This window comes from Arachis duranensis, chromosome 2 (genome assembly GCF_000817695.3).
Source record: "Arachis duranensis cultivar V14167 chromosome 2, aradu.V14167.gnm2.J7QH, whole genome shotgun sequence".
NCBI lineage: Eukaryota > Viridiplantae > Streptophyta > Magnoliopsida > Fabales > Fabaceae > Arachis > Arachis duranensis.
The window spans coordinates 91216846-91230414 of NC_029773.3; the positions used below are offsets into that span (position 1 = coordinate 91216846).

A 13569-nucleotide genomic window follows, 5' to 3' on the forward strand; every position below is an offset into this window, starting at 1 on the left:
CAGTGAGAGTGAAAGCCACGATGTTGGGATTCATATTGTTGGCCATGGATCTTTACTCCAAGCTGTGAAGCTTGCCTTCTTGAGACCTGGCTCTGGATACCAATTGATGGTTCTAGTTGAACTTGAGAAGGGGGGTTGAATCAAGTTGGTTAAAAAACTCAAAGTTTCAAGTTCTGTTTTTGCTGTTGCTCGAGTTGCAGGAGATTATTTGAAATAGTCTCATACGCAGAACATTAAAAGAAGAGAGAAGAAGAGAAAGGGGCCAGCATGTATCCTGGTTCGGATTCCTAGTGCCATGAATCCTACATCCAGTCTCCACCACAAACCATGGTGGAATTTCACTATAATTCTCAGATTACATTCACCAATACTATTGAATTAATTCCTAATCCAACTAGTATCTACCCCTAAGCTTTATACACCAAAGCTTAGCAATCCCAAAGTGCTATCCCAACTTGGAAGGGGAACTAATCCTAGTTCATTCACCCAGATTACATCAGAAAGAAAAACTGTGGCTATTTTGCATCTCTCTTGCCTTTTCTCTCTTGGCTTTTGATCCTCACATATTTGCCTTTTCTCAAAACAGAAAATAACGCAAGACAGCCATAACAAAAAATCAGAATTAAGCTTGAGTAGAAGAAAGAGATTCCAGCTCTATGTTAGAGAAGGTGCTCTGAATATTTGTGTTCTCTCCCCTTGGCTTCAGAAGATGAAATGAAGCTTCTTTTATATCTTCAGCTAGGCTTCATTGTAGCTTCCTCTTTTCTTTTCCTTGCTGCCCGTTGGAGTGGTCCTTGATGGCATGCAATCCTTTCTTCATTCTGCTCCACTTCCCTGCTGTTCGAGGAGCTCCACCACTACCTCTGCTGTCCTTGGAGTTTCTTTCTTCCTTGGCATGCTCTTCTTTGCATCCTTCCCCATTTCCTTGCTGCTGCTGCTGCTGCTGTGTGTTTTTGCTCGTTGGTGTTTTGCTCAACCACGATCCTTAGCAGTGCTCAGCTAATGTCCTTGAGTGATGAGAGTGTACCAGCTGTCCTTGTTGCTTTATAAAACCAACACTTGTCCTTTTCCCTTTCCAGCTGTCTTCCTTTAGCTTTTAGTATAGCATACAACATTTTGAACGTTGCTATGAGAAAGAGCTTTGGCTCTTTTACATCAGCTGAAACATTTGTTAGGCTTGGAATGAAGCAACATGGGCTTGGTCATTGGGCCTGCATTACTAACACTCACATTAAACAATATTGGGCTTTCAATCCAATTAAATGTTTGTCATCATCACTTAACCCAAAATCAAACTAGGCTCAACATGAATCATCTTTCCATAAATTCAGAATAGTTATGTGAATGGGAAAAATATCAGGTCAAAATTTGCACACTTCCAAAAATGTTTAATAACATACTGTTAAGTAGACTTAATTTAAACATTCATTAAACTAGTAGGACCAAAAGAAAACCGTGCTCTAGAAGTTTCACTTCAATTGTATTTCTTTCTTTATTGTCGTGGAAATTAATAGCACTGAATTAGTAAAATGTAATAAAACTACTAACGCGATTGGATGTTAGTAGTGTTAATAGAAACAATTACAGATTAATACAATCTACAAATAGTTGCCAACAAAAAATTTACAAAGTATCAATTTCTAACCATTCTCTTTAAATTCAGAAACTAAATGGTTTTTATGTTAGAATAAATAGAATTTATTATAATCATAACCCAAAAAAGATTTGCAAGTTTTCGCCACACATTCAGTTTTTGTTATTTTGGGGGTGTCTCGCCACAAATTCAGTTGATCAAGTATAATAATTTTAAGGAAAAATAGGCAATCTTATTTATTTACAGTGCATAAAAGAAAACAAATAACATGGCCAAATAAACCGCAATTAAGCCACTGGAAGAAGTAATTCTTCATTCTTGACTTCTTGTCAACCATAGACATCTTTCCATCTCACACCTTTTATTCTTTTTTGAAAAAATAACCCCCCAACCAAGGACTCTCCGGTATAGCTATCAAGTCCCTGGTTAAGGACCAGCCTCTATCCCCCTTCGGCATTGCCATCAGGGAATAGGACTGGGGCCAAAAACATCTACTATTTATTGAATACTCTCTTCTTCAAGTACTGATGGTTTCAGTGACTAAGAGAAGGTGGTTGAATCTTAACCCCTTTTTTGCTTGCTAACACTTGCTGGACTTAGAGGAGACTTTTCTGTTTTAGCTCGTCCCTAGCCACGAGACATTTTCATTTTGTCTCGTTACTTGGCACAAGACATTTTTGATTTTGCATCAGAACAGTAGAAACAAAAGTGAAGTAGGAGAGAGAGAAGATTACACCCAGATATATCCTGGTTCAGCTGCTAAGTGCAGTGCAGCCTACATCCAGTCTCCATCATAACAATGATGGAATTTCACTATAATCATTCAGATTACAAATTGTAAAGTGCTAACCCAACTTACAAGGGGATTCCCACAAAATCATGAAACACAACATAGATGAACAAAGGAACTCTAAGACATCTATGACTTTTTCTTTTAATTTTGCACTCTCTGCCTTTTTCCGCTTTATGGCTTTTTCATACAAACCTCACTGTTTGCCTTTTTCCATAAGACTCAAGACATGACAAAATTAAACAGAAAGATATAAAACAGAAAACATTGAAGGAGAAGAAGAACTGTAAGCTTAGGTAGCTCTGAGACTTCTGTGCCTTGCACTCTCAAATCTTACTCCTTGAATCAAACCATGACTGTTCACCTCTTTTATAGAGAAGTAAAGCCTTCACAGTTTAAAACACACACCCGAGCTTAGCTTCCTTTCCTTCAAAACAAAACCGGTTCGGCCACAGAGAGAGAAGAGGTAACTCATGCAGAAACCAACATGCAAATACCTCTAGTCCTTTCTTGGTCATCACTCTTCATCAATCCGAGCGCTCCATCTTTGACTTCCTCTCCAAGATGGATTTTTGGCCCTTGATGCTTCATGATGATGATGGCTTCATCTGCTCCAATCTCTGCCTCTTCCATCACTTCGCCACTCTAGCTACTTCCTGTGGTGGTTGAGCAGAATCAGAGACAAGCCATGCCTCCAAGAATCTCACCTTGCTGGCCGAATCTTCTTCCTTCTTTTTGTGTATGAAGGATCCGAGATTACCTCACCAAATCTTATCATATTTGGTGATTATCTCAGCCACAACATACTTTTGGTTTTCTTTTTCTTGCCATCATTAGCTTGATGGTCTTTGACGCATGCAACTTCTTCTTTTCGATGAGTGTTGCTTCCATGGCTTCCTGGTTATTGACCGAAGAGAAGAGAGAAGGAGAGAGAAAAGAAAGAGAAAATAAAAGCAAAGCTATGAGTGTTATGATGAATAAAGAGATTAGGTGCACTTCTCCATGCTTTGTGTAGTAGCGTGTAAGCTACCATTAATTGCCATCATATCACTTTGACTTTTTCTCTTTCATATTTCCAAGGACTGCATTAACTTTACTTGATAAAATTTGAGTTCCTTCACAAGTTAAAGTGTGAAGTCCGTTGGAAGCATGCAACAAAGATTCAATGCTTGGGTTTTCATTATTTTAACCATTGTGCCCCAATTTCATTTTTCTTTCGGACCATGGCAAGCAAAAAAAAAAAAAACAAATTGGGCTAGTGATACTATTGAATTCTGGCCCAATTAATAACATTTGCTTTCCTGATAAATTTTTTGATCAAGCATTGAACATATAAGAAAGCTTTCTTTGGGCTTGTAGTGATAAGACTTTAATCTGGCCCAAATAATCCTGCAATGCAAAAATTAATTTAAATTATTCAATCTGATATTATTAATTTTTGCAGTTAATCATAGTAATAATGTTTGATCATCACTCAATTAGAAATAGAGTTTTCCAAACTCATCAAGTACAACTAAGTTAGCCCTTTCCATGTTACAACTAAACTAATCAGTATTCACACATTACTTACTAACATTACTTACTAACATAAGAACTATGAAGTACTTAAAGGAAAGGAAAGCATACACCACAAACAGTGAGAGAACAGTATTTGTAATTCAAATTCAGATCAAATGGAGATCTCAGTGACCTTGATATCAGGTTTCTTTTCTGATTCCTAGCCACTTCTTTCGAAGCAGTCGCAGCGGGACTTCCATTCTCCTCGAGAGTGTCTGTTTGGCATTCTCAAGGATCTTGAACCTCAAAGAACTTCAAATTATTGCACCAATTCTGACGCCTACATTAGAGCACTCCCTTCTTTGCTTATCAGCAGCCTCAATCTCAGTTCTGCTTTTGTAAACGAATATTGAACTATTTCCCATATGAGCTGTATCCTTCAAGGGTATACTGTACACTTGCCCCATGGAAGATTTCATCATCTTATCAACAGAACAAAAGAAAAAGCAGTCAGTGTTAGTAATAAACTTCAATGTATAAGTTGTCAGCAGCAAAAGTTAAAAAAAAAAAATGATACATGAAAGAAGTAATGCAATGCAGGTGCTTACTAGTTTATAACATATCGAAAATACCACCCTTACATCTGGCAACAACAAGCCCTTGACACAAGAAGTACTCTCTAGCTCCAAACGAAAACTATATGAGAAAAGAAACTGTGCATGTAAGGAATGGTGCAATGCATTAACAGCACTAACAGCAATGAGGAGTCAGATTATACCCACATTTGTCTACATATGAGATAAACAAAAGCACAATTCATTTTCCAACCATAAACTATGGTAAATTTTGTTTAGATAAATCAATTATCTTGCGTGAACTTTCTTTTGGTAAAAAAAGCTTAAAGAAATAGCACACTTCAACGAAATATAAAAGAATTTAGAGCCAATCATATAAGACTCTAAGTTTTTTCAATTACCGTACTAATGTCATTCTCTTATTGAGGAATCCATCAACAATAAAACGAAAGAAAAGAGAACAAATATTAAATCAAAATAATATATGATACTTTGCTGCAAAGTTGATGGTATGCAACATATGAATGTAAGATACAGCATTCTTGTAATGTCCCAAGCTTTTTTTTTTTCTATTATTACTATCCTACCCTTTAATTTTATCAAAATTCCTACATTATCCTTATTCCTCCTACCCAACCCTAACCCTAAATTGCTAAACAACTTCCACTCTTCCTCATCAACCACAACCCCCTTCTTTTCAAAACTCACACTATACACAAATACACCCATGCAGAAAAAAAAAAAGAGAGAACGGTAGAAGGGCTGCTGCCTCCACGCCTCACCGCCGAAGTTCTGCTGCTGCCAAGTCGCCATCGACGTCAACCCTAGAGAAAGAGGGAGTCTGCGAGTTGAAGGAAGTTGGAGGAGTGTCGCTGCCATTAGCGTTTTGCGGTGCCGCCATCATGGTCGCCGAGAAGGAGGAGGACCCGCGAGGAAGAGGGACGCAGTCAGTCTCATCGTCATCAGATCCGTCTTTGCCGATGGAGACCCCATCGCCAAGCTGCTGCACCGCCGCTGCCACTGTGGGTTTCCGGGAAGAGGAGCTCTAGCGGGAGAGAGAGAACGAGAGAGTTCGCAGAAAGAGAAACATCACCATACACGAACAGAGGGGGGAGGAGGAACTCACCGGAGGAAAAGGAGACTCGTCGCCATGCCTCTAGTCGCCAGGAACGGCGGTACCATCGCCGGAAAACACGCCGGAGCTTCCAAACTCACCGGCAACACTACCTTGCCACTGTTCTGGTCTAGCTTCTTCCCTTAGTCTGTCCTGTTTTCACCTTATCTCTGCCACTGATTCATTTTTCTACCTTGTCCTTGTTTTGATTTATTTTTGTCTTTGTTCTGTTTTGGATCTTCCAGAATTCTATCTGCCTTTGTCTCTGTATTCGATTTGAAATAATTGCCTGGTGTTGTGGTCATTGTCGCTGTCATGAGACACACTCTGGGTTTGGTCTCTTCGGTCTGTTAGGACCATATTGTGAGTAGGCTTTACATTTATAATTGTTTGATCGTGCATCTATAATTATTTTTACATATATCTATTATGATCTTTGAATTATACTCATTATATTTGTCTAGAACGGTTTTAAATTGATTAGAATAATTGATTTATTAAAATTGAATAATTCATTTTTATGAAGTTTATACCTTCGGAACTATACATGAGACCATATATATTTTTTATGAAGTTTTGCATTATTTTAAATTGTTTGAATTTACTTGAATATCTGTTTTTGAAGCATTGAAGTATTTGTTGGTATTCATTTAGTTTAAAGATTGTGAAATATATTTGAAATGTGTTATGATTGAAAAACTATGATTGGAAAGGATTCTGATGAGAAAGTATAATATGATCTGATTTGATTCGATACCTTATATATTTGAAAGATTAAAGATTTGTGTGTTTAAAATTATATGTTTTGAATTGGTTTGGGAGGCTCGTATTAGAAAACCGTAGACGTTAACTTAGATGCATCTGACTCAGACTCTAGCTAGCAGGGGTGTTGCTAGCCTAACGTGTAGGCCACACGTTAGATCTGTTATTCTGTTAGGACACACAAGTGGAAAGAGCTACCCATAGAGGTGGAGCCACCCATGTGTGGACTTTTGATTTGATTTCTATATGAGAACTCCCTTATTGATTCACTTATTATTATTAACTATTATTTTCTAATTAAAGTTACTTTGATAATAATGTTTATATGGTCTCATGTCGATTATAAATGTATTGTCTAGTCACTGAGTTAAAACTCATCCCTTTTAAAAAAAAACATTTTTCAGGAACAAATACTTGACTATGTGAGACTTTTTATTCAAGAGTAACAATCTGCAGCGAGTACGTATTTTTTGTCGAGTTCCTAAATGTATATGCTCCATATGTCACGGGCAGGATCAAACCATTTGTAATTATTTTATTTTTGTTAAAAATATATATAACTATTTATTTTAGAATTTGTAAAATATTTATAACTTTCTTATTCAACTTATAATTGCGTCGGTTTAGGCTTGCTAAGGGACTATTTTCCTGAGCGCCGGTCATGGCTTATTTTGGGCCGTGACAATTCTTTCTGAGTATTCAAAAGGAATATTAAATCAAGGTTGGAAGAAGAACCTAATTTCATCATGTCCCAACTCCCGTGCCTAGGGTCTGAAGCAAGTAGCAAAGCATGTAAGAGTACTGCAATGAGTGAATACTCTTGATGCATCAAAAGCAAAACTTTAGATGCAGACTTTATCTTCTTGGCTCCATGTATAAGCTGTATGAGAATGTACAAAATGTTTGTTAACTGTGTTGGTAAGGAATGATATAAGATATTAACAAGAATGTGGGTAAGAACGTTGTAAAGCAGATGAAGAATGAAAAACTTGTGAGTGACTTTATATGCAGAGTTACCTGTTGAAGTTGTTGGATTACCAAATCCATCTGTCATCAACTCGAATGGCGGGGATGTGGGAGATTTTGGGCCTAAGCTGTGGATCCTTCTTCTGACATCGTTTGCCCAGCAAAGGGCTTTATGATTTGGTCAGAAGTTTAGGTCCTTTCACAATAAATTTTGATAGAATTTATGTACATGAATTATTTTTGTAGAATTTAACTTGGAAGGTTTACTAATTGAGTCATTTCTCTTTCTTTCTTCGCTCCTTTTACATTGATGGATAAAAAGAAACTAATTATATAAAACTCATTGCTATTATCTCTCTGATGTTTAATTCACTGATTTTTTTTTAAAATAAAGAATAATATCACTATTTTTCAGTTATAACTTGCAAAAGCAAGCATTTGGTGAGATAATAGATTTACAATATATAGTATATAGTATTAGGTTGTCAATACAATTATGCATCAAATGTCAAGTTTGTTGACTTTGATTATATAATGAGGCCTCATCATATTTACTTATATGTACAATTAAGCCTCATGGTGGTGCCTTGTGGACCAAACTATGACATACTTATTTCCTACTAGTGTTCCAGTGCATAAAAGAGAACAGAGAACATGGCTAAATATGCTGTAATTAAACCACCATAAGAAGTGATTGTTCATTCTTGTTAACCATTTACATTACTTGCTTCATTTTGATAGAAATACACAATAAATAGAGTTTACTCATGCTGTGTTACAAGAACAACTTAAGTTGAAAATCTACATCTTTCCATCTTTTACATTTTTCCCCCAGCAAAGTAACCTCTCAACCAAGGCTCTCCGGCATAGCCTTCAAGACCTTGGTCAAGCACCAACCTCTATCCCCCTTGGGCATTGCCATCAAGGAATAAGACTGGGGCCTAAAACATCTATTATTGAAATTTGAATACTATGTCCAGTATATCTAAGTTAGCCCTTTCCATCTTACACTTAATCACACATTACTTGCTGACATATGAAGTACTCAAACGAAAGGATAGAGCACAAATTATAAACCACAATCAGTGAGTGAAGAACATTTGTAATTCAAACTCAGATCAATGGAGATCTCAGTGACCATAATATCAGGTTTCTTAACCACTTCTTTGGAAGCAGACACAACGAGACTCCTATTCCCCAGGAGAGTTTCCATTTGGCATTCTCAAGGACCTTGAACTTCATAAAGAACTTCCCATTATATCTGATCACGCCCCTCTTTTCTTGTCAGCAGCCTCAGTCTACAATTCTGCCTTTGGATAAGCAAATATTTAATTGAGTTTCCCATATGAACTCAAGGGATGCCGTACAATTACCCCACGGTAGATTTCGTTATCTTATTAACAGAACAATAGAAAAAGCTGTCAGTATTATAATATCAGCACTCAATTGGAAAAATATACAAGAAAGAAGTGAGGCAATGCGGGTGCTTACATGTTCATGACACTGCCGAAAATGCCACCCTTGCGAATTTCAATGACTGTACATGATTGCATGAATCAAAAGCAAAAGCAAGTCCTTGACCACAGAAGTTATCTCTTTGGCTCCACAGGAAGGCTATATGAGAATGTAAACCATGCATGTAAGGAATGGAATGACACAGTAAGAGCAATAACAGCCGTGATGAGTTAGAATATACCACTTTGAATCTTTGATCCAGTAAGAAAGTTATTTTTGTGGAGACTGGATGAGCTTAGCTGTAAATTCATGTAAATTTTGTTTTAAATAAATCAATGATCTTGCGTGAACTTTCCTTGGGTGGAAAATCATCATTAGAGGCTGAAAGAAATAGGATACTTCATCCAATATAAAAGATTTAAAGTCTTTGCAATTACTACTAGTGTCATTTTCTTTTCGAAGAATCCGTCAACAATAAAACAAAAGAAAAGAGAACAAAATATTAAATTAAAATAATATATGATACTTGGCTGCATAGTTCATGGCATGCAACATATGAAGCACTGGAAGATACCTCTGAAGAGCATTGTAGCTGAATATTCAAAATGAATTTCCGAATCAAGCTTGGAAGAAGCACCCAATTTCATCATCTCCCAACTCCATGCAATGATTGAATAGTCCTGATGCATCAAAAGCAAAACTTTTATCTTGTTGGGTCCATGGATAAGCTGTATGAGAATGCATAAAACGTTAGGTGTGTTGGTGAGGAATGATACAAGACATTAATAAGAATGAAGAGTAAGAATATTGTAACGCAGACGAAGAATGGAAAACTAGTGAGTCACTTTATATGCAGCGTATAAATCTTAGTGCAAAAAGCAAATGTATTTGGGCAATAGAGAACAACGTGGTGAGAGAGATAAACAGTTACCTGTTGAAGTTGTTGGATTACCAAATCCAACTCCAATTAACTTGAATGGCAGGGATGTGGGAAACTTTGGGCCAAAGCTGTGGGTCCTTCATCTCGCACCGTTTAGCCAACAAAGGACTTTCACGTATGAAGAGTTGTATTAGAGAGGCAGGCAGCTTTTCTCCGTCAATGTTCTCCAACTTGGGACATTCATCAATACTTAAATGTTGGAGGGAGGTGAGGTGGGCAAGTCCCTTGCATTCCAACGTCTCCACACTTTTCACGCCATACAGTGTGAGAGACTCAAGGGAGGCAGGCAACCAACCTTCCTTTGGGAGGCACTTCACACTCTCACATTCATGACAAATACAAAGACGAGTAAGCCGGTGAAATTGGGAATTCATGAATGCTGCACTGCTCACTAGTTTCTCGCTGTAGCTGATCTCAAGAGATCTCAGGCTATGGTGTGGATCCCCTGTTGCTGACAACTCGATCTCTGGGCATCCCACTATTTTGAGACCCTCTAGCTGAGGTGCTGCCATCCATATCGTCGACACGGACTTCAAACTCCTACACGCGAAGATATTTAAATCCCGGAGAGATGAAAGAGAGCGTGACACCACAATACACTCCATCATTTCACACTTGATGATAAAAACACGCACGAGATTTGGAAAGGCATCCAACAACGAGAAGGATGTAATTGAATCACAGCTGTTCTGTATTGATAGTACCTGCAGCGAGTGATGTTGCCCATCCATTTGGAATTCCAATTCTCTGCAATCCTCAATCGTCAAGTGTTGTAGTGATGGGGGAATAGCACTCACTGGAAACCATATGTGGGAGGAACAACCTGAGATGCGCAAAGACGTCAGGCAACTCAGTTGCGTGTGCGTTATGGCCTCCACCACCGACTCCACTAGATGGTTTCCTGAAATTGAAAGATTCGTAATCGAAGGAGCCCTTGGAACACAACAACTCAGCTGCTTGCAATTCAAAATCTGAAGTGATTGCAAAGATGGTAGTTGACTGGGCAAATCTCCTCTCAACATCGGACACCCAATTATTTTAAGCTCCCTGAGTCTCGGGAATGCATTGAACTCCAATGAACGCCACTCCTTCCAGCAAGGCATTGAATAAAACGAAAGAGTTTCAAGCATTGGGAATGGTGGTGTCTCCAAACAAGATTCACCATTCTGGTTAAAGTATAACTCAGCACCCACACTTTCCAGACTTTCAAAGCCTATAATTGTTAGGTGCTTCAAAGAGGGCAATTGTCCAAGTGAAGGAAGCATACAACAATTCCGACAACCACCCAAAGAGAAATCACCCAGTGTTATTTTGGTGATGTTGTGGTAGGAAGAATGTCCCACCCAATCTGAAAATCTTGTACCCCTGTAACCATAGATAAATAACCCTTTCAAATTAGTGTGAGGTCGTAACTTGTCAAGTATATCTCTTTCCATTTGGGAATCAACTGTATTCTCCTCTTCATTCGATGACCAACTTAACGTTATAGAATCAATGCCATCCTTATCGGACAATCTTGCCTCCAAAGCTTCACTGCTCTTCACTACATTCTCCAATTTGCCAATGGAAATTGATCCGCGTAGATCTGCAAGTGCTCCCAATTCTGTGATCTTGTTCTCTTTACGCTTCCCAACAACATAGTCGCTTAAAAACTGCAAATTTTTCAACTTGCTCATGCCTTTTGGCATCTCATGCAATGACTGAGTCCCTCTAATATCAAGATGCCGCAAATTTACAAGGCCTTTCATGCCAACAGGTAGCAATTTCAGATTATAGCAGGAATACAACTTCAAGGTCTGCAAATTGTAGAGGTTATCCAATGACTCCGGCAATGTCACAATGTCGGTCCTAGAGAGATCCAAGTAACGCAAATGAATCAAGTCACCTATTGAATCAGGTACTGACTCAAGAGGAAAGTCTTTGAAAGACAACGCTCTCAGGTACTTCAACTGTGACAATAAGATACAAGGTGTGTTTTCCATGTTGAATGGAATCGACCTGTCCAGATTGATTTCAAGAAATGTCCTTGTATGTTTTATTCTGTCACAAACTCCCAAAAGTTTTGAGATTGGATAATTGCCTTTAGCATTGTGGGACAAATGACGAGTTTTAATATCAACCTCAACTGCATTCTGAAGCTCTTCCGCTCTAAAATAGAATTCTCCAGCAAACATCATTGCCAAATCATGCACAAGATCATGCATCGCAAATTTATTTTCCCAAGTACTATGAGGTTGCAAAAATGATCTCGCAATTAATTCATCAAAGTATTTATCACCAACTTCTTCTGGAGTCTTTTTCCCAACTGGTTGTAAAAAATTCTGAGCCATCCATAACAAGATCAATTCATCTTTATCAAATCCATAATCCTTTGGATACAACGAACAATAAACAAAACAGTCTTTCAGACATGAAGGAAGATAGTAGTAACTGATTCTTAATGCTGGAATGAGTTCGCTCTCATCTTCGGACAATTCCCAAATCTCACTCTTCAATATACGATTCCAATGCTCGACATCAGAATTTCCATGCATTAAGCCTCCTAGTGCTTGAGCTGCCAAGGGCAAGCCATGACACTTCTTTACAATATCTCTGCCAAGCTTTTCCAAAGTTGGATTCTCCATAGAGTAAGTGGAAAGCCGTGCATGTTTTGAAAATATTAACCAACAATCTTCATTCGACAATAAACTTAGTTCATAAGATGAAATAGTCTGTGCCGCAAGAGCCACCTTTGTACTTCTAGTAGTTACGAGAATTTTGCTCCCCTTAACCCCATTCTGAAAAGGTTTTAGAAGCCTATTCCAATTACCATAATTCTCATTCCATGCATCGTCCAAAACCACAAAGAATTTCCCTTCGGATAATCTCTTCTTTAACTCATGCTGAAGTAAATTCAAATCATTCAAGTTACAAGGACTCTTTGTTATTGCCTCAATTATAGTCTTGGTGACCTTAATAACATCAAACTCTTCGGACACACAAACCCAACCTCGAAAATTAAAGTAGTTCTCCACTTTATCGTCATCGTAAATCAATTGGGCCAAAGTAGTCTTTCCAATTCCGCCCATACCCACAATGGAAATCACAGGTATATCACCATCACCAGTGTCATCATCATTCAACAACATTTTCACTATGGCCTCCTTGTCTTTTTCCCTACCATATATATTAGAACTTCCAACGAGAGATGTTGTGATCCTCCATGACATGTCCTCCTTAGGAATTTTTGTGAGACCAAGAGTGTCTTTTTGGTTCACAATAGACTCTATCCTATCAATGATTTCCTCCATCCTGTTTGCTATCTCCCTATCTTGCGAATTGAGAAAACGAGAGAAGAAGGTACCTGGATCCTTCTGAGTGGCAGCTTTGGTGAAGACATCATCTAGCAAGTCATCAGCAACATACATAGCAGCTTTGAGACTATCCAGCCAGTCCTTGACAGCTCTCTCCTTGATCTGCTTCTGCTCAGCATCAATGAGAAAGGCTTGAACAGCATAAAGAGTAGTCTTCAACCTTTCAAGCAGCTTCTGAGTAAGCTTCTTCCCTTTGATCCAGTTCGCAAATTCAGGTGAGGATATCCTGTCAAAAACAACATTAAAAATGGAAGACAGAACAGCTCCACCTACAAGTTCTGCAGCCATGTTTCTCAAGATCAAGTGATATCAGAGGAAAATGAGGAAGGGAAAAGGAGATGGATGTAGTTTGAAGTAAACTCAGTTAATCTCAAAAAGAGTAATGAAATAGATGCAGCAGGTGAAGTATATTATTCTCTGCTGATATTAACTTAAAGATGATTGGTCTTCAAGGCAAGTGGTACTAAAATTATTCATGGAAATACCCACTAGTTGGACAAAAGATGCCACTGATGATTTGTTT

At 38.1% G+C, this 13569-nt stretch overlaps 2 protein-coding genes across 3 annotated transcripts; both read right to left on the minus strand.

Annotated features, from left to right (window-relative positions):
* Window positions 1-3895: 3895 nt before the first annotated feature.
* On the minus strand, window positions 3896-5717 carry LOC127744720 (uncharacterized). 2 transcript variants are annotated; one of them, XM_052256871.1, is made up of 3 exons: window positions 5583-5689; window positions 4490-4577; window positions 3896-4363 (listed from the first exon to the last, which is right to left on the minus strand). In XM_052256871.1, exons 1-3 carry the CDS (start codon window positions 5636-5638, stop codon window positions 4196-4198), a joined length of 312 nt encoding a protein of 103 aa, XP_052112831.1. In that variant the 5' UTR covers window positions 5639-5689; the 3' UTR covers window positions 3896-4195. The 2 variants fall into 2 exon arrangements, 1 of the variants encoding a protein (XP_052112831.1); XR_008005662.1 differs by lacking the exon at window positions 4490-4577 and having other exon boundaries at window positions 5583-5717.
* A 3446-nt stretch (window positions 5718-9163) lies between these two features.
* Window positions 9164-13334, minus strand: LOC110272481 (putative disease resistance RPP13-like protein 1). Its single transcript, XM_021136136.2, has 2 exons — window positions 9685-13334; window positions 9164-9481 (listed from the first exon to the last, which is right to left on the minus strand). The coding sequence occupies exon 1, from the start codon at window positions 13332-13334 to the stop codon at window positions 9702-9704; it is 3633 nt and encodes a 1210-aa protein (XP_020991795.1). The 3' UTR covers window positions 9164-9481; window positions 9685-9701.
* Between the last annotated feature and the right edge of the window lie 235 nt (window positions 13335-13569).